This window comes from Phaethon aethereus (assembly GCF_964289735.1).
Source record: "Phaethon aethereus genome assembly, chromosome: 5".
Taxonomy (NCBI): domain Eukaryota; kingdom Metazoa; phylum Chordata; class Aves; order Phaethontiformes; family Phaethontidae; genus Phaethon; species Phaethon aethereus.
Window position 1 is genome coordinate 58301228 of NC_138579.1, and position 24707 is coordinate 58325934.

General features: G+C 38.5%; 1 protein-coding gene across 1 annotated transcript; it reads left to right on the forward strand.

Annotated features, from left to right (window-relative positions):
• Positions 1-2445: 2445 nt before the first annotated feature.
• On the forward strand, positions 2446-21140 carry COPB1 (COPI coat complex subunit beta 1). The gene is made up of 21 exons (XM_082000399.1): positions 2446-3184; positions 3931-4160; positions 4918-5087; positions 5745-5859; positions 6461-6553; positions 7080-7217; positions 8235-8354; positions 8799-8906; positions 9000-9146; positions 9577-9722; positions 10758-10854; positions 11438-11598; positions 11827-11947; positions 12309-12536; positions 12704-12883; positions 13972-14116; positions 16052-16171; positions 16612-16757; positions 18582-18671; positions 19455-19610; positions 20910-21140. Exons 1-21 carry the CDS (start codon positions 3094-3096, stop codon positions 20967-20969), a joined length of 2862 nt encoding a protein of 953 aa, XP_081856525.1. The 5' UTR covers positions 2446-3093; the 3' UTR covers positions 20970-21140.
• Positions 21141-24707: the final 3567 nt, after the last annotated feature.

Sequence of the window (24707 nt, forward strand, 5' to 3'; positions counted from 1 at the left end):
GGCCGCCGTACCATCGATGTGGCCCGGGGAAGGAGCGGCTCCACGTCAGCCATCGCCGGAGCGTTTGCGCCGCGAGCAGAGCTCCGCACCGGGCCCGACTCGACCGGACCGGGCCGCCGCGCCACGGGGTACGGAGCGTGGCGTCTGGGGAAGAGCGACCTCGCCGGGGTTGGGGGGAGCAGGGCAGTGCGGGGCCGTAGCGGGGTCGTCGCTCCGGCGGGGCCGTCGCTCCGGCGGGGCCTGCAGGCCCGAGGCCTCACGGCCCCGCCGGCGTCTTCCTGGTGGCTCCCTCAGGGGAGCCCCTAGCAGCGCTAGCGGGGGGCCATGGGCCTGCGGGGGCTTGGGACCCTCTCGCGTTCTTGTGTGCCTTTGTGGCGCGGCCTCCCGGAGAGGTGCTGTGGTGTCCCGGTGGCTGGATTTATGCAGGAGAATGGCAGGCGAAGGGTGACATCTCAGTATTTTAAGTTTCAACTCGTAGCCAAATACGCCAGGCGTTTTGAGCAAAAAGTAATCGCCTGGAAAATTAAGAGAGAAATCTGCCTGAACTGGCTATAAATTCACTGGGGATTTTTTAATAAACATTTTTACATTATGTATTGTAGGTCATGCATCAGTAAAATGATGCTTCTTCAGCATTTTGGTTCATAAGGTACCCCAGTTCATAAGACTTCCCGAGGGTGTAGCTGGAGAGCAGACATGGCTTTTTGTCTTCCTGTATTGTATAAACTCTGTAACTTTCAATTTTCTTATACAGATACTCAGAAGTTTTATTGCTGAAGAAGTAGAGCAGCGTCCACCTCTGTGTCAGTTGGGATTGTCTGTAACATCCAACTGTGATTTTGAAGCTTGGTGCCTTGCAAGGAGGAAGACTTGGCAGTTGTTTCCCTGCCAAGTCTCCCAGCTCTGCATTTTAGGAGAGTGGTTTTTCACTGCTGCTTTTCAGAGCCTAAAATACACTGCACATTTTCATGCTTCAGAGAACTGTTTGGCTCTGATTTTTGAGAGAATTTCTGCAGTTGAGATATTTATATGAGTAAGGATACGTGGTCTGCTTTTGCATAGATCTACCTTATGGTCTGAGTAGTTACTGGAGCTGAAGTTGCTAGCTGCAGGGCGTTGAGGCAGTAGTTCTGGGTAAAAGTATGGAAAAAGCATACAAAAAGCAACAAACAGTTGTATTTCTAAAAATGAGCAGGAGTTGTTTATGTGGATATTTGTAAACAATGAGTTTGAAGGATCTAATCCTTAAAAATACAGAATTCTTAATAGAAAGTGGCAGTGTTTTAAAACAAATGTATTGGAATTCTATTTTTTTTGTACTAGTAGTTGCGGTAGTGTTTTAATTGTGTATTATTTTCTGTAAAAAGAGGCTGCAGCCCAAGTCGGCACAACTTATCTGCACACTGGTCAGCCTGAGGTTCTCTAGGTGCTTGTTTGATGAGGAAGGGGACTTTGGGCCCAGTACCAGCTTCTGTAGCATCTCAGACATTCATCCAAATGCTGCCGACTCCATGTCCCACCTTCCCTTGTCTTTCCTCCTTGGAATTGTTTGTGGGGGCAGTGCTTTTAACAGGGCTGGGAATAGGTGTTTGTTGGTCTGTTGGTTTTTGTTTATTTTTCTTACTGCTTTGAGAATAAAGTAGGGTTGGTGAGTTTACAGGATTTGCATATCAAAAGTTGTCTGCGCAGATAAAAGAGGTGATGTGGGGTAGGAGCTGGTGTCCTCGGACAATAACTTCTTAAATTGGCATGTTATTGAAAGCTTTATGTCTTGGAGATATGGCCCTGCTCAAGATCATCAAACTTAGAAGAAAAGTGATCTACAATGAAAGCATAGTGTTGAGTTGGAAAGTTTAGTGGTTTGATCTTTTATGTAAATCACGACCTTTGATAGGGATCGTTTTGTTCAGGTCTGTTGGCTCTATTATTAGTTAGCAATAATAATTATATAAACGTGTGTGCTTGTACACAGTATTTGAGTGATGTGTAGTATCATAATTTAAAATAAAAAGGCATCTTCCTTGTCTGATTTGTTAAACTCAGTCTAAGACTTCAAGAAAATTAATAGCAATAAAAGCACAAAGTCATTTTTCTGTAACTTTTTGACACATTTTCTGTAGAAAATACAAAATCGCTCATGTAGTAAAAAGTAACAATTTTCTTTACTGTGCTTGTCAGTATGGTATCAGCGTTAACTGAGCAAGCTCAAACTTGAGCACTTTTCATTACTTAAGAAACTGAATAAAAGTTTTATTTGATCCTAGATATCTATTATCTAAGGAAGAAACAAATATGAAAATGAAGATTGAGCTTAACTGCTAATTTTGTTACCTGAACTGTCAGCCACACAGCAACTTTGATAGATCTGTAACTTTCTCCTACTTTTTACCATAAAAATTTCAACACTTTCCTCATTAGTGTCTAGCGGAGCAGACAGGAGAGTTGAGCTGGTCTGAGGATCCTTGGCTGGTAAAGAGCAGTCCAGCTTCCCTCTCCACCATGTTGTCTTTTCTCCCATCCTTCATTTCTGCTCTATTGGATCTCATGCTCATCTTCAAAACTTCCTTCATAGGCTGATTCAACTTGTTAAAAAAGTCAAAAACTCTTCCCTTCTTTTTGCTGTGATGTTTCTCAGCTGGTTTTGCAGCTTGGGTCAGTTCACCTGGAGGGGCACAGGACTGCAGGGAAGGTAGTGGGAATATATAGCCAGGATCAGGACATGAGAAGATGAGGGAGAAGCTGCTGTATCCGTTCAGCTGCAGTCAGGTGCCCGTATACTTCTGTTTTCTCTGACTCTGCCTAAGTATTGGAAAGGTTTCTTTAATCTACTTTTTTTTTTTTTTGTGTTCTTCATTGTTTGGTACTAACAGCAATGTTTTAGCATGCCGGAAAATAGAGAAGGCTTTTAAATGTGGCTTCTCAGGAAACCCAGCAATCCCTTCAAATCATTAAGTCAGTTATGAAGATGTTTTTCTGTTGTTTGTTAATAAAATCTGTTAACTTTGGAATGGCTTGCTTTGTTTGTTTTTTAGGCTGTCTGGTATTTGTGTCAAAATAATTCTTCCCTTGAGAAAACTTGTGTAACCAAGAACCATGACAGCTGCTGAGAACGTGTGTTACACGTTAATCAATGTTCCGATGGATTCAGAACCACCTTCTGAAATCAGCTTAAAAAATGACCTAGGCAAGTAATGGGTGATGATTTGAAGGATACTCCTTCTTACCTGAATTATTCTCACATTCTCTCATTGTGTCTTTCCTAGAATATTGTTTACATTTTATAAACTCAAGTCAATTTGATGTTTATTTTGTTCTGTTGATTTTTGAAATGTGTACATTACTCTGCTGTGTTTTGAGAAACTTCATGGTATTTATCTTATGTGTTTTGGTTTTGGGTTGGTGTCCCGTCCCCCCCCCGCCCCGTGCAAAAATTTGAAATCCATTTCTGTCGTTCTGTTTGAAGTAACACCTGTTTGGACTCAGGCAGATTTAAGTAATGCAATGATAAGCAACAAGTTGTCTTATTTGTTCAGTGCACTGCTGTATCTTGCTGGCAGAGATGGCACTCGCAGTATTTGGTATATGTATGACATCAGAGTGCATGATAGTATTCTGGTATAAAAGGGTGTTCAAATTTAAGCATTGAAACAGTCATGAAATTGGTTTAACTTGGTTAATTCCAAGATGTTGATCGTAGAATTAAGTCTGAACTCCATGCTTACTCTTTAAAAATCCCTTGCTTCCTCTTTATCCTTTTAGCAGAAGTAAGGGTGTGAATTTTATTGATATGCTATATCACGCTTCTTCAGAGGGGCTTTGTATCTTCTGACACTAAAGATCAGTATTGCTGTTAAACTAGCTGTGATATATTAGCCTTCCTTATTCCATAATTACTGTGATTTGTTTTCTTGATTTTTCTATCCTCTGTAGAAAAAGGAGATGTCAAGTTGAAAACAGAGGCCTTGAAGAAAGTAATCATTATGATTCTGAATGGTGAAAAACTACCTGGGCTTCTGATGACCATTATACGTTTCGTACTGCCTCTCCAAGATCATACTATCAAAAAACTGCTGCTTGTCTTTTGGGAGATAGTGCCAAAGACCACTCCAGATGGCAGGCTTTTGCAAGAAATGATCCTTGTATGCGATGCATACAGAAAGGTAGCCCATTATTTATTTCATTGCTTATGTTCCTACACTGGATCTTTATAGAAAGTGTATCATTTTGTGTTATTTAATATATTTAAAAACGGCTTTATGCTCAGCATTTCCTTCCTAACTGTTTTACCTTAGTGCTTCAGAGCTGGATAATTGTAGGTAACCAGCAGACCTACTACCAAGGAATTTGTATCTGTTCTTTTACTGTTATGACTTAACAAAAATTTAGTGCTTTTCATTTCTGAGTCAGTGAACCTCAAATATGAGGGGCAACCTAATTACCGTCTTCATAATGTCTTGGGACAAGCCATGGTACATAGAAGGACACTATTTTTGGAATAACTTCGTCGTGGTGTATTTGGGACACTCCTTCACAAAGATAATAAGGTCCTTCAACTTCTTTGGGAATGGGTCGGAAGCAGATGAACTAATATACACTAGAGGTTAGTATCCGGTGTGCAGGAATGCCTGCAGGGTGAGCTTTCACAGCCCTAGTAATAAGAGAAAACACATACAATGCAGAAAAAAAATAATCAGGCTTTGTAAGTTTTACTACACAGAAATACAAGGTTTTAAGTATTGTGGAACAGCAGTGTTTTAAGAAGGTATTCCATGAGAAGGCAGTGAGGTGTCATTGTGGATGTTGGGAACTTGTACCATGGGAAAGCTTAGTGTGGAAGACTAGCAAGTTGTGTTCATCTTAGCTTAACAATTAGGCTAAAGAATCTGGCATTTCAAATATGTTTCTTGTTGATTTTAGGATCTTCAACACCCAAATGAATTTATCCGAGGCTCCACTCTCCGTTTTCTTTGTAAGCTGAAAGAAGCAGAACTGTTAGAGCCTTTGATGCCAGCCATTCGTGCATGTCTAGAACATCGTCACAGCTATGTCCGCAGAAATGCAGTTCTTGCAATTTACACGATTTATAGGTAAATGCTAGAAACTACTTCAAGTTGTGGATGCAAAAGACCAAGGCTAGCTTTAGCGATCTGGATGTTTTTTGAGCTCTCATAAACATTTATCAATCACTGGTGTGGTGTTCAGGGTTTTTTTTGTTTGTTTGCTTTTTCTCCTCTATCTAATGGACTTCATTGGAAAAGCAAAACATAACTGCTGCTGCTTTCTCAAGTATGACTGAGGTCCTGATATTGCAGGTTAATTTGTATGGGGAAAATGCCTTTCTTAATGATCTAAACATTATTAATAGTAATCCTTGTCCACAATGATAAATATAGAAGAATCCTTGCAGGAATATGCATATATAAATTTATTTGAAGCAAGGAATTCTTCATGTACTGCAGTTACGTACTAAACTTTATTGCAGTTGTTACCTGAACCGTGTGGATGAATGTTACTATTAAACAGAAATTATTGATGGGGTAATGACTTGGTTGACATGATAACAAACAATTTTTTTAAAGCTCCTTGAGTCTGTTGACAGTTTCAAATAGCTACACAAAAGCTATGTATCACTGTTTTACTCTTTTTGAAGTTTTGTAACCGCTTGTCTTTAGGATATGCACTTCAGACTTAGGTTCTACTCCTTACCAGCAGTTGTTTTAATTATGATTTTTTTTTTTTTAAAGAAATTTTGAACATCTTATACCTGATGCTCCTGAATTGATCCATGATTTCTTGGTGAATGAGAAAGATGCAAGCTGCAAAAGAAATGCATTTATGATGCTAATTCATGCAGATCAGGTAAGGATGCTTGTCCTCACACTCGTTTGGTTTAAATACTTCAAAATATGCGAGGTAACTAGCTAGTAGTTTGGTAGTATAAACTATGTATATTCATTAAAAAAAATACGGCAGTGTTAACCTATTTGTGGAATATTTGGCAACTGGAAAAGTTAATGTAGGTCTTTAGTGTTGTCTTCATTTTAAAGGAGAATTGCTGTACTTGGTGAAGGCATAAATTGGTGCTAAAAACTGTAATTAGTTTTGCCAAGTGAGCTTAACCAGATTGAGAAGTGCTCCATTACCTACTTACTGGTTTATAGCTTTTGTAGTCACATGAGAAAGAAATGGCAATTTCTGTTTAGCGTTTTGGATTATTTGCTCTACAGACCATTGCCTTTTGTGCCTGATTACCATTAGTTTTGTCTCTCTTTTTGCCACCTATAGACAGAATTGATTAATTTGCTCTTCGGGTTTACAGTGTTTTTGTAAATTGTTTTAAATTTTGAGCTGAAGGGTTGAATATATGCTGTTTTGATTTTTAAAATGTGTTTTGATTTAAAATATAGCTGAGTGAGCAAACTCAGAATAATTTAGAATAATTTATCTTTTATTTGTGTAGGATCGAGCTTTGGATTATTTGAGTACCTGTATTGACCAAGTCCAGACATTTGGTGACATACTGCAGTTGGTTATTGTTGAACTAATTTATAAGGTAAAAGACAAATGTTGTGGCACATTTAAATAAATGTACACGTTAGATTATATTAGGCTGCTTTTTAAAAGGGATAGCATGTTGCTGGAAAAGGCATTTAGTCCATGTCAGGAATATGTCATTGTTTAGTAGAGCTGAATAAGGTTTGTCTCTTGAAATAATAAACCACTCAAGTGTGCACAGTGTAGAGCAATGTCTCACCTGATTTGCTGTGATGTGGACTGTGTATTATCAGACTGTTCCTCATGGACATGAGCGGGGCGTCTGTTACAGAAGCTAGTAGAAGCTAGGCTTTTCCTTTTGAGCTGAGATTTTAAGACCTTGTGGCATTGCATAGAATAGTCAGTAATGTTTTAATAGCTTTTGCAATTAAATTTTTACAACTGTGAATGACACTTCTTATCCCCAGAAAAGGTTGTCACCTTTTGCTTAATTTTGTCCTTGTTGTGAGATAATGGAGCAGTTGAGCTATATGATTGCTGTTTCTTTTTTCTTCATGTGCCAACTACGCATTGTTCTTATCTAGGTCTGTCATGCGAACCCATCAGAGAGAGCTCGGTTTATTCGCTGCATCTACAACTTACTGCAGTCATCGAGTCCTGCCGTGAAGTATGAAGCTGCAGGTACTCTGGTTACACTCTCCAGTGCACCAACAGCAATCAAGGTATAAAAGTGATGTTTTCAGATGTTTCAGTAGTTTTTAGTGCACTGGAACAAATATGCTGTACATTGATACTTTAAAAGAGCAAAGGCTTTAGTAATATGCAGTGTTTAACGCTTCACATGTGAAACACCGTCTTAAAATATTTCTTAAAATTGGTCACAAAAAAAGACTGAGACTGTATTTTGCAGACCTGCAGGTGTTGGACTTCATGTCACTTTGGTTGGGGACAAGCTCAAATACTGTGCAGACTGTTGTACTGTAGTTGGTACCAACCTGCAGTCGTCTTGGCATACTTGGCAAAGCAGACTGAAGCTGAAGATTTGCAGAGATGGAATGACTTTCTTTACTCATAAATATTACTCTTTTCAGACCAGGGTGGAAACATAAAGCAATGAAGATTTTCATTGATTACTGATTGACCTTGGGTTCCTAGATTTACGTTTGTACAGCTGATTATTTGGGATCACACAGGAATTTTGAACTTGTATGGAAATTTCAAGGATAGACTATACAAGTCTAGATTTAGAGTAAAAGCACTGTAAATAGTTTCAAAAGATCAGGAGGAATATTAATTCTAACATTCTTGCTTTAGTGTAGTAAATTTTGTTGAGTAGGAATATTGTACATAGAGGCTGTCATTAAAGCCACATCTAGCTAGGCTAACGCAGGCAACTGTTTTAAATTGGTTTTCATGCCCTGTTGCATACTTAAGAGCTGACCCAAAGCATGCCAGGAAATTTATCTGTTTAAGACTTTTCTTTGAATTTGAAATCAAGTCTGTATTGTAAGCTGATGCCATCGTGAGCCTTCTTGTGCAATTTTTGTAACACGGTGGTGGAATCGACAACAGTGGACCAGAAAATTTTAAAGTCTGTTCTCAGGTTCATTTCTGTGCCAACTCTTTGAGTAGTTGCTTTAATAGCAATGTAGAAGGTGTCTTTTCCTGAACTTCTCTCAGAAATTTGCCATTTTCTCCTCTTCATTGTTTAAAAATTTTTTTGATTCTTTTAATTTTAGGCAGCTGCCCAATGCTACATAGATTTAATTATTAAAGAAAGTGATAATAATGTGAAACTGATTGTTTTGGATCGGTTGATTGAATTAAAGGAGCATCCCTCCCATGAACGAGTGTTACAGGTATGTGAGTTCTCTCTTTTCCTGCAAGCTTATTGAAGGCGCTTCTTTTCTAAACAAAATTTTTGGGTGTTGTGATGTGTGGAAAAATGTACTTCTGCAGTTTAAATCTTCTGTTGGTATGTTTTTAGTAAAAACACACTGGATGGACTTTTATGTTTATGACTTGCTGCTTTTATTATCTGTGTAAGAATTAACAACAGCAAATGCTGTCTTGATTGTAAGACTTAATGATGTAGCTTGCATGGTGGACCTTTTAAGTAAATGTAGAATGTATTAAATGAACACTGTGAAGTTCCTAATGCCTAGGATCTTTTGCTTGTTTGTCAGTAGATTATTTATTATGTATCCAGAAAGCCTTTGAAAATCATGGAGGACTGAAAACTGGAATTGTACGAAAAGGGAGTAATTTAAAGCAATAAAGTTATCATTTTGTTACTGTTTCAGGATCTAGTTATGGACATCCTCAGAGTGTTGAGTACCCCAGATCTAGAAGTGCGCAAAAAAACCCTTCAACTAGCTCTGGATCTTGTCTCTTCAAGAAATGTGGAAGAGGTAAGATGTATATTGCTTTTGTTTCATTACACTGTTTTTTATTCTTTGGAAAAATATGGCACTTTCTTCAATTTTATTTAATCTTTTCTACAGCTTGTGATTGTTCTGAAGAAGGAAGTGATTAAAACTAATAATGTGACAGAGCATGAAGATACAGACAAGTACAGACAGCTGCTTGTTCGTACATTGCATTCCTGTAGTGTTCGATTTCCAGATATGGCTGCAAATGTTATTCCAGTGGTATGCAAATGTTTAATTATATTGTCATTAAATATGTTCTAGCTATACCCAAAACCTGGAGAATAACTGAAGCTGAGGTGTTTCTGACAGTGGCCTCACACAAAGCAATATTATTTTTAATCCCTGAAGAAATACAAAACTTTTTATGTTGTAGTTATTTGTCTTCTGAGAGTTTATTTTTAAATATTTTTGAAGAACATGAGCTGAAGAGTACTTTACTTAAAAGTACAATAATTTGTACCATTAGAAGAACAATTTTGGGATTATGGTAATTGGTAGTTCATTGGAATGTACTTAAGGTTGGTTGACTTAAGCTTTGTTTAACAGGAGATATATATGCAGTTTTATTTTTCTGGATGTAGGAGGAAAATACTATTGTACAAACTTAACCACACTGCTATTTGTGCTCATGTTCACTCTTTTGTGCTAGCTGATGGAGTTCCTTAGTGATAATAATGAAGCAGCAGCTGCTGATGTCTTGGAGTTTGTGCGGGAAGCGATCCAGCGATTTGATAACCTCAGACCTCTCATTGTTGAGAAGATGCTTGAAGTCTTTCATGCTATTAAATCTGTCAAGTGAGTCCAAAATATGGTATCAAACATTGGAGCGCCCTGTGGCTCACTTGCATTGAATGTATGTTGTCATTAAATATGTACCAAAATCCTTGCAACCCACACACAAAGAAGAATAACTGAGGCTGAGATATTTTGCATGTAAATGATTTCTAGGTACAGCTTCCTTATTTCCTACTTGTACAAAAGATATATTGGGTGCTTGTTGCATTGAATGAGGAAAATTAATTCAAATTTCATTTTTATGATGCAATTGGTAATTGTATTTCCACTTGCTAGAAGATAGCATTGTTAATGAAGGCCAAGTCTAAAGGGATATATTTGTTAAAACAACATTACTAAGGGATTATTGCAGCAGGAATTTGTACTTGTGGGCAACTGGAAATACTTATGGTATATTTATTAGAAAACCCAATCTGGCACAGACTGGGTTTTGCAATCTGCAAAGCTGCTTTAGTGCCTTTCAGGGCTCTAAAAACTTGGTTTTCTGATGCCTCTGCAAAAGGCTAAGTCATATGAGAACTCTGTAGCAAGACACCACTCTGCCATTCTTCCAACACACAGGAAACTGAATTCTCTCTGTTGTCATCTCATTAAGGGGCAGGGGGGAGGGGAAACCCTCTGAAGCTTTGCTGTTTTTTTCCCTAATCTTCATTCATGTTCTTGTTTTTAATTTTCTCCTGTATGAAGGAAAAATTAGTTTGTCTCAGTTAACTGGAGAAATTACAGCTGACTTTATTCACATACAGTAGAGTTTTTTCATTATGATCATAATGACATTTAATTGTGTGAATATCAAGATTAACACAGATGGGAATAAATTTGTAGCAGAGAATATATCTCATTTGATATACTTGTTCACTAGTTTAGTGAAGCTGAAAGGGTGATTGCTCCTGATCAAACTTGCTTTCTGTCAATCACGTCCTTTTGAATTTGTCGACAAAGACTGGCCTTTACCACGTGACCATAAATCACTTCCCTTGATCCTAGTTTGAATACATCATGAAAGTGTGACTTAAGTTACTGTTTTTGTCCTAGGATTTATCGAGGAGCTTTATGGATCCTTGGAGAATATTGCAGCACGAAGGAAGATATACAAAGTGTAATGACAGAAGTTCGCAGATCACTTGGCGAGGTGTGTTTACTTTCTTAGGCTAGTTCTTTGTGGTTTTACTTACTATTATGCAGTGTGTTTCCTAAGAAAAATGTATTTTTAAAAAATCAGATAAGATGCAACAGGATTTTGAGCACTTGCAGTGTGCAATGGCATGTGCAGAAGAAATCTAAAGTAAAAACCAGTTAGGGTTTTGCATTAATTATTTTCTTTAAAGTAGCATACCTGAAGCTAGCATTTATTGAGAATAAGTGATACCCGTTAAGAGGGGAGATGAGAAATTCCATATTTCAGAAAATTATAGCAGCTTCAAGATATGATTTAATTATATCTACTAACAAAGGAAGAGCGGTTTAAGTCTGGGTTGTTCTGAGAGGGATCCAAGACAATCTGTGCAATGTGACCTTTATGCATTGGTGGGAGGCTTCTGTATATATTTCAACATTTGCCCGTCTCCTCAAATTCTCTCAAAACTGTTGCACTCTAAGTGACCTTCTACTTATAAAAACTTTAACAACGCAGAAAATTTTTATTAAAACATTTTTCAGGAGAAAAATATCTTTTTTTATATTAATTGTAACCAGTGTTTTCCGTTTGCTTCTAGATCCCAATAGTAGAATCTGAAATCAAGAAAGAAGCTGGTGAGCTAAAACCTGAAGAAGAAGTGTCTGTGGGTCCAGCCCAAAAATTGGTGACAGAGATGGGCACTTATGCAACACAGAGTGCTCTCAGTAGTTCCCGACCTGCCAAAAAGGAAGAAGACAGGTATTCAAGACTTCTTACTAGGCCAGGAATGACTTGGTTAATTTTTTTTAAAGTGGTATTCTCTCTCATGCAGAGTTCAGTAGTTGAGGTAATTTCCTGTTTTAAGGTATTATCCCAAGTAGATGGTATCTGATAGGAAGTTCCCTAATTGCTTAGGATTTGTAATCAAAGCTTACTGCATATAATGTCATCCAAAACTAGTTTTCTGATTATCATTTGTCTTTGCAGACCTCCGTTACGAGGATTCCTGCTTGATGGTGATTTCTTTGTTGCGGCTTCCCTTGCTACAACTTTAACTAAGATTGCTTTACGTTACGTGGCGCTAGTTCAGGAAAAGAAGAAACAAAATGTAAGTCATCTATTAAGTTTTCACTGTAGTTGCAAAGAAGAGCTGGTTGTTGCCTCTTTTCTTTTAAGCAGATGCAAAATGGGTTTAAGTCCAAAGTGAAGTGCCAGTTATGTGATTGGATAATAATGATAATTTGGGTAACAAACAGGGCCTGCTGCTTTCCAGCCACTGTGTCTAGACAGTCTTTAAATCATGCTGCTTGCTTTCTAGATAACAAGTACTAAAAAAAGTAATTTGTTCAGACATTTTTATGGTTTGATTCATGCGCACCTTTTTGTAAATAAGTCAGAAATAAATATTTCTGTAAAGCTATGTAAAATGCAGTTACCTCCTTCCATTCTCTTTCGTTTATCCTCCTCAGTCCTTCATTGCTGAAGCTATGCTGCTGATGGCCACTATTCTCCATTTGGGAAAGTCCTCTCTTCCTAAGAAGCCAATTACAGATGACGATGTGGATCGTATTTCCTTGTGTCTGAAAGTTTTGTCAGAATGTTCTCCTCTCATGAATGATATTTTCAACAAAGAATGCAGGCAGTCCCTCTCGCATATGCTGTCAGCCAAGCTAGAAGAGGAGAAACTTTCCCAGAAGGTGAGCTATTAGAAGTGTGTAACCACAAACACTTGGAATTCTTTACAGATGTTCACATCCAAGCAGGTCCCAGAAATGTCACCCTTTGATTGTAAGTCAGCCAGACTGTGTTTCTGTGCTAAGGAATGGCATTCATCATGAGTTCTTGAATATTTCTCTTCCTGCAGAAAGAATCCGAGAAGAGAAATGTGACAGTTCAGCCAGACGATCCCATTTCCTTCATGCAGCTTACTGCTAAAAATGAAATGAGCTCAAAAGAAGACCAGTTTCAGCTCAGCCTTCTTGCAGCAATGGGAAACACACAGAGGAAAGAGGCTGCTGATCCTCTTGCATCCAAACTTAACAAGGTAATGTTAAAGTGTTTCAATTATATACACTTTGTGCTGCTTATGCACAAGATCAGCTTTGGGAATCGCAGGCTGGAACTGATGAACCAGGCTGTGCTGCTTCGTTGGAAAGACCCAGGTATTTCCTGGTTAGGATCAGGAGAAAGAGAAAAGCTCTTTAGCTTAAAGTTGTTACCTTCTTCACATGGGAGGGGAAGGATAAGGAGGAGACTTGACAACTGCTGAGCTGGTGGGATGTGGAGAAGAACTTAGGATTGTTTGCCGGTCTGAAGAGCCCAGTAAGGTTCACAGGGAAGAGAGCAGGGATGTCACAAGTGATTAAGAACCTCTTTCTTTCTTTGGCTGCCGTATCCTGTTGCCAAGCGCAGGCCATCCTTGTTTCACTCCTTATAATTCTTTTTTTTTTTTTTTTTTTGCTGCTGGTTACCAGGACCTGCAGAGACGGTCCAAAGAGAAGAAATCTCTTGATTCATTTATTAGTTAGGGTTAAAAAAACCTAATTAAATGACCGTAATGAAATCTTTTTACTGTTTAAAGTTACCTTTTCATTTTAAGTCAGCATTTCTTTGTCCTGCTGTTTTTTTAAGAATAAATGGCATTACAGTCTATATTATAGGAACTTTAGTGAATTCAGTTGAGAATACGTTTAATCTGGAAACGTTTTTATAATTGTAGTGTGTACGCAAAAGGACATGTGAAGGAAGGATGCAGTTCAGTTTGTGTGAATACTATGGAGAGTCATTGTGTGTGTAGCTATAAATTGATGAAATGTTTGTTTTGGAAGACTTATGCGTGAACTTTAGATTTCCTAAACATCACAACTTCTTTAAATCCTATTTTCTAGACAAAACTTCATGGTGATTGTTTGCAGTGTATTTTCCAATTTTCTTTTTTCTTTTTTTTATTACCAGTAAGTTAGTTCTGTGTAATTAAAAGGTCTTTGCACACTTGCTTGATTTAGAGGCTCATATTAAAGAGTAATGGATTTAATTGTACGTAATACATATTTTTTGTCATTGTTTGACATGATTCCATGTTTTCAATTAGCTTATGAGAAGAAAAATACCTTAAACTCTTCTCTTTCACAGGTTACTCAACTGACAGGTTTCTCAGACCCTGTCTATGCAGAAGCATACGTCCACGTCAATCAGTATGACATTGTGCTGGATGTGCTTGTGGTCAACCAGACCAGTGATACTCTGCAGAACTGCACACTAGAACTAGCTACACTAGGTAAGGAGAACTGCGGGAAACAAAGCAACTGTTGGGCAACTGTGCTGGGCGTTGACACCGAGTTCTAAGAGTTTCTGAAACACTACTAACTTCTTGGAAATTTGTGCCAGCTAGTTGCCATTTTGAAATTATGTTTTTGAATGCCTTAAAAAATACGTTTTTCTTCCTGAAGGTGGAAGACCTCTATCTACTGTCACTGACAATACTATCTGATGATGTAAACTGTAGTTGGATTTTGAACTTTTTCATGCTTTTTTTCACTAGAAAAATAGCATTTCATTTTCCCTTCTTCCTTTTTCCTGAAATATGGACAGTTTTTTCAGTATACTTATTCCCCATTGTGCGGTTCCCATAGTGCAAGAGGACAAAATCCAACTTGGTATGGAGCATATGTCAGGCAACAGAAAGCCATCTGCCTTAAGTGGTTCTTTCACGCAGCCTGGAGTACTTGAATTTACTCAGCTGAAACCATTCGCTGTACTGACAGCTGTACCCAGAGGCTTGCTTGCTTGAACAATACTGAGGCCTCACTAACTTCTAGGGGCTGAGCAGATAATCAAAGAACAGTAACCAGTTTCCTATTAGTTACCTTCTGTTTTGGCAGTCAGAAGTTGAAATAAGTTTACAACATAGTGGGAGAACGCATGTTTTATACTTCTAATTGCTCTAAATATGACTGGAGGGGCATAACCTTCCTCCTAATCCTTTGTAAATCATTTGATGAGATTAATGATGGAGATAAATAAAACTAATACGTTACTTAATAGATTGTATTTTTCTATTTATCACCTCAGTAAAGTGGAATTCTGTATTTCCCAGTTGGTATCTTCAGACAGATTTCAAAAACTGACATGATGCATCACTCGTCTGTGTAGAGCTGGTGCTGTTCAAGCTGTGTTCTCAAATTGCAGTTTGATAGAACTGAGGAATCTTTTATAATTGCTTGCTAAAGGATTAGGAAAAATACATCTCTTACTGTTTCCTGGGAGCAGTTACATTCAAAATCAATGTGATACTTTGACCTGTTTATAAATAGCTTAGTGCGTGTAGTTCTGGACGTTGAACTTTGGTTTTGAGGCACTTGACTGTAGGATTGGGTATTATGATGTTGTCAGTGATTAAAACACAGGGTAGAATTAACCATTTCTTGATTGTTAAAAATTTAATCCTAGGATCGATCCAGAGCCCATTTAAGTCACTATTTACATTTGTTTTCATTGGGGTTTGGGTGAATACACTCATATTTTAACTGAAATTTTAAATGTAAATTATTTTGTCTTGCAGGTAGCAAACTAAAAAAAAAACCAAACCACCAAACAAAAAAATTCCAAACCAACTAATAACTTTATGATAGTATTTTTAGTGCAACTCTGTAGACATTAGAATGATAGAATCATAGAATCTTTGCGTTGGAAGGGACCTTTGAAGGTCATCTAGCCCAACCCCCCTGCAGTGAGCAGGGACATCTTCAACTCAAGCAGGTGGCTCAGAGCCCCGTCCAACCTGAACTTCAATGTTTCCAGGGATGGGGCATCTGCCACCTCTCTGGGCAACCTGTGCCAGTGTGTCACCACCCTCATGGTGAAAAATTTCTTCCTTACATCTAGTCTGAACCTGCCCGCTTTTAGTTTAAAACCATTGCCCCTTGTCCTGTCACATCAGGCCCTGCTAGAAAGTCTGTCCCCATCTTTCTTATAAGCCCCCTTTAAGTACTGAAAGGCTGCAGTAAGGTCTCCCCGGAGCCTTTTCTTCTGCAGGCTGAACAACCCCAACTCTCTCAGCCTGTCCTGACAGGAGAGGTGTTCCAGCCCTCTGATCATTTTTGTGGCCCATTAGAATTGAATGACAAGAAAATAAAACAAATTGTCCCAGAAGCTAAACTCATTGTGTACTGTTAATGTTCCCTGATCCCCATCTCCCAATTTCTTTACACAGGTGACTTGAAACTTGTGGAAAAACCATCTCCTCTGACACTTGCTCCACATGATTTTGCAAACATTAAAGCTAATGTCAAAGTTGCTTCAACAGAAAACGGAATAATTTTTGGTAATATTGGTAAGTAAACAATTCGGTGTACAAAATTTACATTAATGTGTAGCATTTCTTAACTGCTTAGTGAGCTAAAAAATAATTAAAACACTTTGTTCTGGAAGAGGAAATTAAATGGTCTACAATGTATGAATAACTTGTGATGATTTTTTTAAAATGTACATCACTTTTACTTACAGTCATAGTAGAGCATGCTACCTTTAGAATGATTGTCAGCATGATACTTGAACACAAGTCTCTGAATTTGGGATGAGCTAGGCAGCGTTGCCTGAAAGACCAATGCATTTAATTCAAGTTCTGTGGCAACTGGGTAAAGCACCTGAAGGTGGGCAATGAGAGTGAGCAAGTTGTTGACTGTTGTTAACTGGCAGGTGGTAACTGAGCACTCTTATTTAGTGCAAATGCACTTTTTAAAATGTTAAGATGGTTTGTGTTTTATATTGCAGTGTATGATGTCTCTGGAGCAGCCAGCGACAGAAACTGTGTGGTTCTCAGTGATATTCACATTGACATCATGGATTACATCCAGCCTGCTTCTTGTACAGATGCGGAATTCAGACAGATGTGGGCAGAATTTGAGTGGGAAAACAAAGTTAGTTTTATTTTTTGTATGTTATTTGGGGTTTTTGTTGATGAGGTATAATTCTGTTCCTTATTTCTACAGCTCATTGTCTGATATAAACCTCATTCAACATCTGCACTGGGCTCAAGTAACTCATTCTCTTACTGTTACGTTATCTATTTCACAAGCTGAGTGATGAAATAACTAGTTTTTTCTTTAAAAGAGGTATGTGCATTGAGCCTTACCTCCTGTACAGAAGGTGTCCAAATTGCTTGGTGTATTTCAGCTCGAAGGTAAGAGAGCAACAAGTATGAGTTTATGCTGAGAAGACTGCAGAATTACTCATACTGCTTAAACTCTCCAGTTCAGTTCTGAATTACATTGGGGTTTTTTGGGGGTTTTTTTTGTTTTTTTAAATCATAGAATGGTTTAGGTTGTAAGGGACCTTGTAAAGATCATGTAGTCCAACCCTCCTGCCATGGGGAGGGACATCTTTCATTTTATTACTTTGCAGTACAGCTGTAGCATACAGAGTGGTTATGGATGCTACATAAGACCAACAAAATGGTAGGTACACTTAATATTAGAGAGTGCCCAAATTGTTGGTTACAGGCCTGTTAAAAAAGGGTTTAAGGCAGATAATTTCGTGCAACAGAGCAACATAATTTAAGAATAGAGTAGAAACTTTAAAACAGAACGGGAGATCTTTTACACAAACTGTAGCCTTATTTGCTACAGGTGTATTCACTCGAGAGTGGGTTTAAGTTCCCTCAAAAAGAACTTGTGAACAATAAATTTTAACCCATAATATGTGAAGCTTTAGCAATTTGTAAACTAGTCCTAAAAAAATCTTTAAGGTTAAAAAGCAATTTAAACAAGATTTGAATCCTGTGTTCAGTTTTGGGCCCCTCACTACAAGAAGGATGTTGAGGTGCTGGAGCGTGTCCAGAGAAGGGCAACGAAGCTGGTGAGGGGTCTGGAGCACAAGTCTTATGAGGAGCGGCTGAGGGAACTGGGGTTGTTTAGTCTGGAGAAGAGGAGGCTGAGGGGAGACCTTATCGCTCTCTACAACTACCTGAAAGGGGGTTGTGGCGATGAGGGTGTTGGTCTCTTCTCCCAAGTAACTAGTGATAGGACAAGAGGAAATGGCCTCAAGTTGCGCCAGGGGAGGTTTAGATTGGATATTAGGAAAAATTTCTTCACTGAGAGGGTGGTCAGGCATTGGAACAGGCTGCCCAGGGAGGTGGTGGAGTCGCCATCCCTGGAAGTGTTCAAAAAACGTGTGGATGTGGCGCTTCAGGACATGGTTTAGGGGACATGGTGGTTCTGGATTAATGGTTGGACTTGATGATCTTAAAGGTCCTTTCCAACCTCATGATTCTGTGATTCTGTGAAGATCCACAATATTCAGTATAAGGAAGCCAACACAGCCCAGAGACCTTTGTTGCTAGAGGGGAAATATGAAAGTAATTTTTATCATTGGTTAAAAAGCAAGCATGTGGAGTAGGTACCATTTTTTCTTGTGCTGGCAATGTGTAAACTATATTCAGACAAGAAGTATACTATTTGCTGTAGCGAATCTATGCGTTCAGCAGAGTATCATATTCACCTATTACATTTTAGAAACCATGGTCATAGCGTGGAATTCCCACCCTTTAACAAGTGGATGGCAGGAGGTGAAGACTTTGTGTTATGCCACCACATAATGTGATTTGGAGCTAGCTCACTGAATGTGGTGTTCCTCAAGGAGAAATGTAGTGGTAATCTTCTTTATAGAGCCCTGAAGAAGAGGTGGTTTCAGAAATGCCTGAGATGCTAATTAAAGTAATTGTCATTTTTTTCCCCTTCTTGAAGGTTACTGTGAATACCAATATCATTGATCTAAATGAATACTTGCAGCACATACTGAAGTCAACCAATATGAAATGCCTGACTCCAGAGAAGGTGAGCTGTTTGCTTGAAGACTTTTAGATACCCTTTTTAGTTTGTGTGCTTGATTAATTTGTTTGGCATTTGTTATAACTATTATTAGAGAATGCTTGTTTACAATATGAAATAGTACATATGCTTCAGTGTTTATAAATGAGCACTCTGAAATGAGTAAAAGCAAGTTAATGTTATGAAAATTCCGTGTTGCTTAATCACTTGAGCTATTTCTTGCCCAGCTAGAAAATCAGAATGGCTGTTTTAATTTGTAGTAGCTAAGCTGTAGTATAGATTTGATGAAACCATCTGTTTTTACACAGGGTTGGGTTTTTTTTTGGTAGCTCCAAGCTCCTTCCTTCTCTGTCAAAATTGACTTTTCTTTTGCCAGTCTAGCCTTTTTGTTGTAAAGGGGAAAAAAAAAATACACAATAGCTGTTTGCTTTTAAGATATAATATATGTAATAGCTGTTAGCTAATACATGTACAGTAGCCAAAATAGGTATAGTAGCTATTGCTACTATCTAGCTTCTTTACCGTTTTGCCGTTCGTTAAATCAGATCATAAAATGCCATCCTACCGTGTTATGATGAATATTGTAGCTTGCATATCTTTCAATATTAATTTTAGAAGGTGACCACCGCTGTTTCCCACTGCATGATTCTCATATTTTAAAAAATGTGGTATGCAAAGAAAGAAGTTTAAATTTTAAATACTGATATGTGCCTAGCTATATGTAGGATAAATTAAAATATATTTGAAGGATTTGGGCCTTTCTAAAGAATTCCAATGTGCTTTTTGTAGGCACTTTCTGGTTATTGTGGCTTTATGGCAGCCAATCTTTATGCCCGTTCCATATTTGGAGAAGATGCACTTGCAAATGTCAGCATTGAAAAGCCAATTCATCTTGGACCAGAGGCACCTGTCACTGGTCACATACGAATCCGTGCAAAGAGTCAGGTAATGTGGCTTCTATTTGAGCACTGTTTCTCCTTGTCGTTTTTAAGAAAAAAAAATTTTTAAACTTGCACATTTTTGGATGTTCGTTAGTTTTTAGTGTTAGGTAAATGGGAAAATTTTTAGGGAAGACGGATATAGAAACTTCAGCCTTAGTTTTTAAAAACCGGTCTTACAAACATTTTGTGAGGAAAGAATAGCTTTTTAGTTTGGTGTAATCATACCCTAAAACCACATTGTTTGTCTTCTCTCCCAGTACATTATCATAAAATAGGCCTTTGGGCCAAGATTTTCTTATTTTATCCATAGCGCTGCAAATAGGATAGTATACTTGATTTGCTTTTAAATACAGAGCAAATGCTCCCTAAGGTTCCATGATCTGTTTCCTACTGAATTACACATTTCATTTTATGCAACAAGGAAATTTTATGCATGTAGTTGCTGTTCACAGGTTCTTTTTAAAAACAACAAAACAAAACTTAGTGTCTTTCAGCAGAATTATTTCCTAAAGGTACATCTATGAGTCTGCTTTGGATTTTAGAACTTCAACCTCCTGACTAAAAAAAAGTACAAAATTTGGAACTATTTAATAACAAAACAGCTAGTCTACCAATAAAAGTATTATAAACAGTGTACAGTAAAGGACTCTCTGAGAATTCTGACATTCATCACATAAAACCATTTAATTTATGTGATGTCATTGTAAAGATTTCAGAGTGGTTTAATGTTTCTGAAATGTTTACAGTGGCATTTTTTCATAAGACTGCATTCAATTATACATGCCAGCTTAGTTTCATGTTGAGATCATTCTGTTGATTAGATGGATTTATTTGTGCAGTTTCTTTTGAGATTTCTTCAGTTTCTATGTAATATATTAATATCGCTCTGTGATTAAATTATTTTCTATAACTTTAGTACATTGAGTGCTGGTATCAGCACTGAGACTTTCAACAGCTGAATTTCAGTAACTGGACTGACAGTTGTAGTTTCTTCAGTGGCAACATACTTTCGACTGGTGGGGGGTCAAAAGGCTTACTCTTGTTTTCTGCTTTTTGTATTGATAACAGATTTAGCAGTTGCTAGCTCAAATTTAAGTTTCAGTATTTCAATAATATATCTAGATCTAGCCTTTACCTGGTATTAAGAAGGTGTGCGCTGTAATGTATATAAATAAATGAACAGTTAGAAATACTTTAATTTTCATGCCAGTAACTTCATAGATTTCTGTATATGGAACTTCTGTTTTATATAAGTTATTTTGAAGTATCTGTGTCATGAATGTCGTCTTTCTTTTCCTAACAGGGAATGGCCCTGAGTCTTGGAGATAAGATCAATCTGTCTCAGAAGAAAACAACTTTATAAATTTTACCTAATGTCTTTTCAGGTCTTTTGCAATTTAACCTTAGGTATGTGGCTTTTGGGATCCAGAACATCTTATATTCTTCAGTGTTCTGTAATTGTAGAAGCCAAGCTTTTGAGCTGAAAGCATTCCAGCAGATAATTTATAGGTTCTCCGTGATTGATACTGAGCAAAATTTTAAATCTCCAGGTTTTTTTCTTTGTCCTGGAAGTCATGTTTTCTTTGTCTCTAATATATACTGATGCTCACAGTACAATAAACAAATTACGCCAATACTGTTTTGTCTGTAAATTATAAACTTTGTATTTGATTATTATTGAAGAGCTGGTAGGGGTATTTTGATACTCCAAGAAAGTGAGAGTGTGTAATAACTTAAGTGTTTACAATAATGACTAGGCCTGAATTGTGTGAATGTGGGATCATGACTCTCAAAATATACTGGTATACCTAGGAGAAAATATATATATATATATATTTGACAACTAAATCAAAGGCTGTATGTTCTAGATGGTTGCTTTAGTAATGTAATCACTTGGTACAGAGAAGCTTGTAAATTAGAAAAGAGATTGTCAAAATTCAGCTCTTTCCAGAAAATAGTAGAACCTTAACCTTTTTGCTTCTGAAATGCTTTCCTAATAGCGTTATCATGAGTAACATAAAATTGCTGGTGGTGTTCTTATTTTTTAGTTAACACAGAAAAGACAGCCAAGTGCAATGTTAAAGCTGTAGCAGTGTAAGCAGCATTTTCAGTGAATGCAGCCGTTAACCACATGTGTAAGCTCAGGAAGGAAGGATTCAGACTGACTGTGATATTGCAGTGAATTGAACCAAGTTAAGGAATTGCAGAAAAGGAGGAATTGGGTCAGGATGTGGAAGTGAGTTAACACCATGTTATGCAAATTAGCAGTAGATTAAAACATATAACCATTAGATTGAAAATACTTTTAGCTGAATCTGTTAAGCATTAATTCTGCATTTGTTAGATTGTTGCAAGCAATACATTCTACAGAGAAGTCCCCAGAGCCAACACTACTCTTCCAGTTGGTAGAAGGTCCTGCTGCTGAAGTTGAACAGCTGTGTCATAGAATCATTTATAGAATCATAAACTCATTAAGGTTCAAAAAGACCTCTAAAAGTCCAACCATCAACCCAACACCACCATGCCCACTAAACCATCTCCCGACGTGCCATGTCCATACATTTTTTGAACACTTCCAGTGATGGTAACTCCACCACCTCCCTGGGCAGCCTGTTCCAATGTTTGACCACTCTCTCAGTAAAGAAATTTTTCCAAATACCCAATCTCAACCTCCCCTGGTGCAACTTGAGGCCATTCCCTCTCGTCCTGTCGCTAGTTGGGAGAAGAGATGAACACCCACCTCACCACAACCCGCTTTCAGGTAGTTGTAGAGACTGAGAAGGCCTCTCCTCAGCCTCCCCTTCTCCAGACTAAATGATCCCAGTTCCATCAGCCCCTCCTCATAAGACTTGTTCTCCAGACCCTTCACCAGCTTCATTGCCTTTCTCTGGACATGCTCCCACACCTCACTGTCCTTCTTGCAGTGAGGGACCCAAACTGCACACAGTATTTGAGGTGCGGCCTCACCAGGACCGAGTACAGGGGCATGATCACTTGCTACTCCTGTTGGCCACACTATTTCTGATACAGGCCAGGATGCTGTTTGCTGCCTTGGCCACCTGGGCACACTTGCTGGCTCATGTTCTGCCGGGCAGTTCTCCAGCCACTCCTCCCCAAGCCTGTAGCATTGCATGGGGTTGTTGTGACCCAAGTGCAGGACGTGGCCCTTGGCTTTGTTGAACCTCATACAGTGCGCCTCAGCCCATCGATCCAGCCTGTCCAGGTCCCTCTGCAGAGCCTTCCTACATTCCTGCTCAACTTAGTGTTGTCTGCAAACTTGCTGAGGGAGCACTCGATCCCCTCATCCAGATCATTGGTAAGGGTATTAAACAGAACTGGCCCCAATACTGAACCTTAGGGATCATCACTTGGCTGCCAACTGGTTTTAACTCTGTTCAACACAACTCTAGGCCTGGCCATCGAGGCAGTTTTTTACCCAGCGAAAACTACGCCCATCCAAGCCATGAGCAGCCAGTTTCTCCAGGAGAATGCTGTGGGAAACGGTGTCAAAGGCTTTACTAAAGTCTAGGTAGACAACATCCACAGCATTTCCTTCATCCACTAAGCGGGTCACCTTTTCATAGAAGGAGATCAGGTTGGTCAAGCAGGACCTGCCTTTCATAAACCCATGCTGTCCAGGCCTGATCAACTGGCTCTCCTATATGTGCCATGTGATGGCATTCAAGGTTATCTGCTCCGTAATCTTCCTTGGCACCAAGGTCAGACTGACAGGCCTGTAGTTCCCCCTGGATCCTCCTTCTGGCCCTTCTTGTAGATGGGCATCACATTTGCTGATCTCCAGTCAACTGGGACCTCCCCAGTTAGCCAGGACTGTTGATGAATGATGGAAAGTGGCTTGGTGAGCCCTTCTGCCAGCTCCCTCAGTACCTTTGGGTGGACAATCTTGTGTGTGTCTAGGTGGCATAGCAGGTCGCTAACCATTTCCCCTTGGATTATGGGGGCTTCATTCTGCTCTCCATCCCTGTCTTCCAGCTCAGGGGGCCAGGTACCCAGAGAACAACTGGTCTTACTATTAAAGACTGAGTCAAAGGTGGCATTAAGTACCTCGGCCTTTTCCTCATCCTTTATCACTGTGTTTCCACTCCATAACCAATAAAGGATGGAGTCCTCCTTAGTCCTCCTTTCATTGCTAATGTATTTATAGAAATGTTGTGTGTCCTGTTCCAGTAGAACAGAAGAGAACTGAATTAGTATCCTGAGTAGCTGATTCCCAAAATGTTTAAGGTCTCAGTGATGAAAATACCAATTTTCCACTCTGAATAAACACAGGAAGGAGCACACATGTAAATTCTGAAATGAAAGAGTCTAGGCTGCTGTATTTTATCTGGCCTAGAAGAACAAAGCAAAAACTGAGATAATAAGTGACATTCATATAAATATTTAATTACCTGTTCCTCCCAATACCACTTTTTTGCCAGCTACCTTTGGTCTGTTCTTATAAGCATTAGGTTCACTTTTCATTCCAATCCTGTTCCTAAGCTTAGGCGCTAGAAGAAAATAGTTTGCCCATAGTAAAAGTCGGGGCAGAACTGTCAATATCTAAAACTTTGCATTGATGCAGCTGTACAATTCTGAATCGTTAGTACACAAAAATCATAAATTCAATAGGTGTCTTCTGGCTGTAGTTATTTTTTAAGCCATTAGCCATCAAAGCTGTGTTGTATCTAACAGTACTGAAATCTGTGTTACTGTACTCCAGTGTGCACACCTCTATTACAGACAAGCCTGTACACCTACTAAGGCTGTATCCTTTCTTAAATATTCTAGATTTGAAATATGTGACTTCCAAAATTATGGTGTGTTTGTTTTACCATCTTCTCATCGGCATACACCTCGTGCTTATTACATACAATAAGAAAAAAGAAAGTGTCTTAGATAAGAAAGGCTGTTGCCATGACTTTGAGCAGAGAAAAAAACCTTGAAAGTAGCTTCAGAAGGCTGTGATTACCTTGTGGACTTCTGTGAGCACTGAATATGGTCATGAAATGTAAAAGTCACAAAAATGTGTATTTCAGGTATAAATAGTAGATATTGTTGACACTTAAGTATGATGATGATCTGATTTTTAAAACTTTTACCT

What these genes read in the sequence shown, in the direction of transcription:
- COPB1 (XM_082000399.1), top strand. Translation starts at nt 3,094, where the DNA reads ATGACAGCTGCTGAGAACGTGTGTTACACGTTAATCAATGTTCCGATG. An exon ending in AGGAAAAGAAGAAACAAAAT is followed by an intron (nt 11,948 to 12,308) that starts GTAAGTCATCTA and finishes TATCCTCCTCAG; the next exon opens with TCCTTCATTGCTGAAGCTAT. An exon ending in AATAATTTTTGGTAATATTG is followed by an intron (nt 16,172 to 16,611) that starts GTAAGTAAACAA and finishes TTTATATTGCAG; the next exon opens with TGTATGATGTCTCTGGAGCA.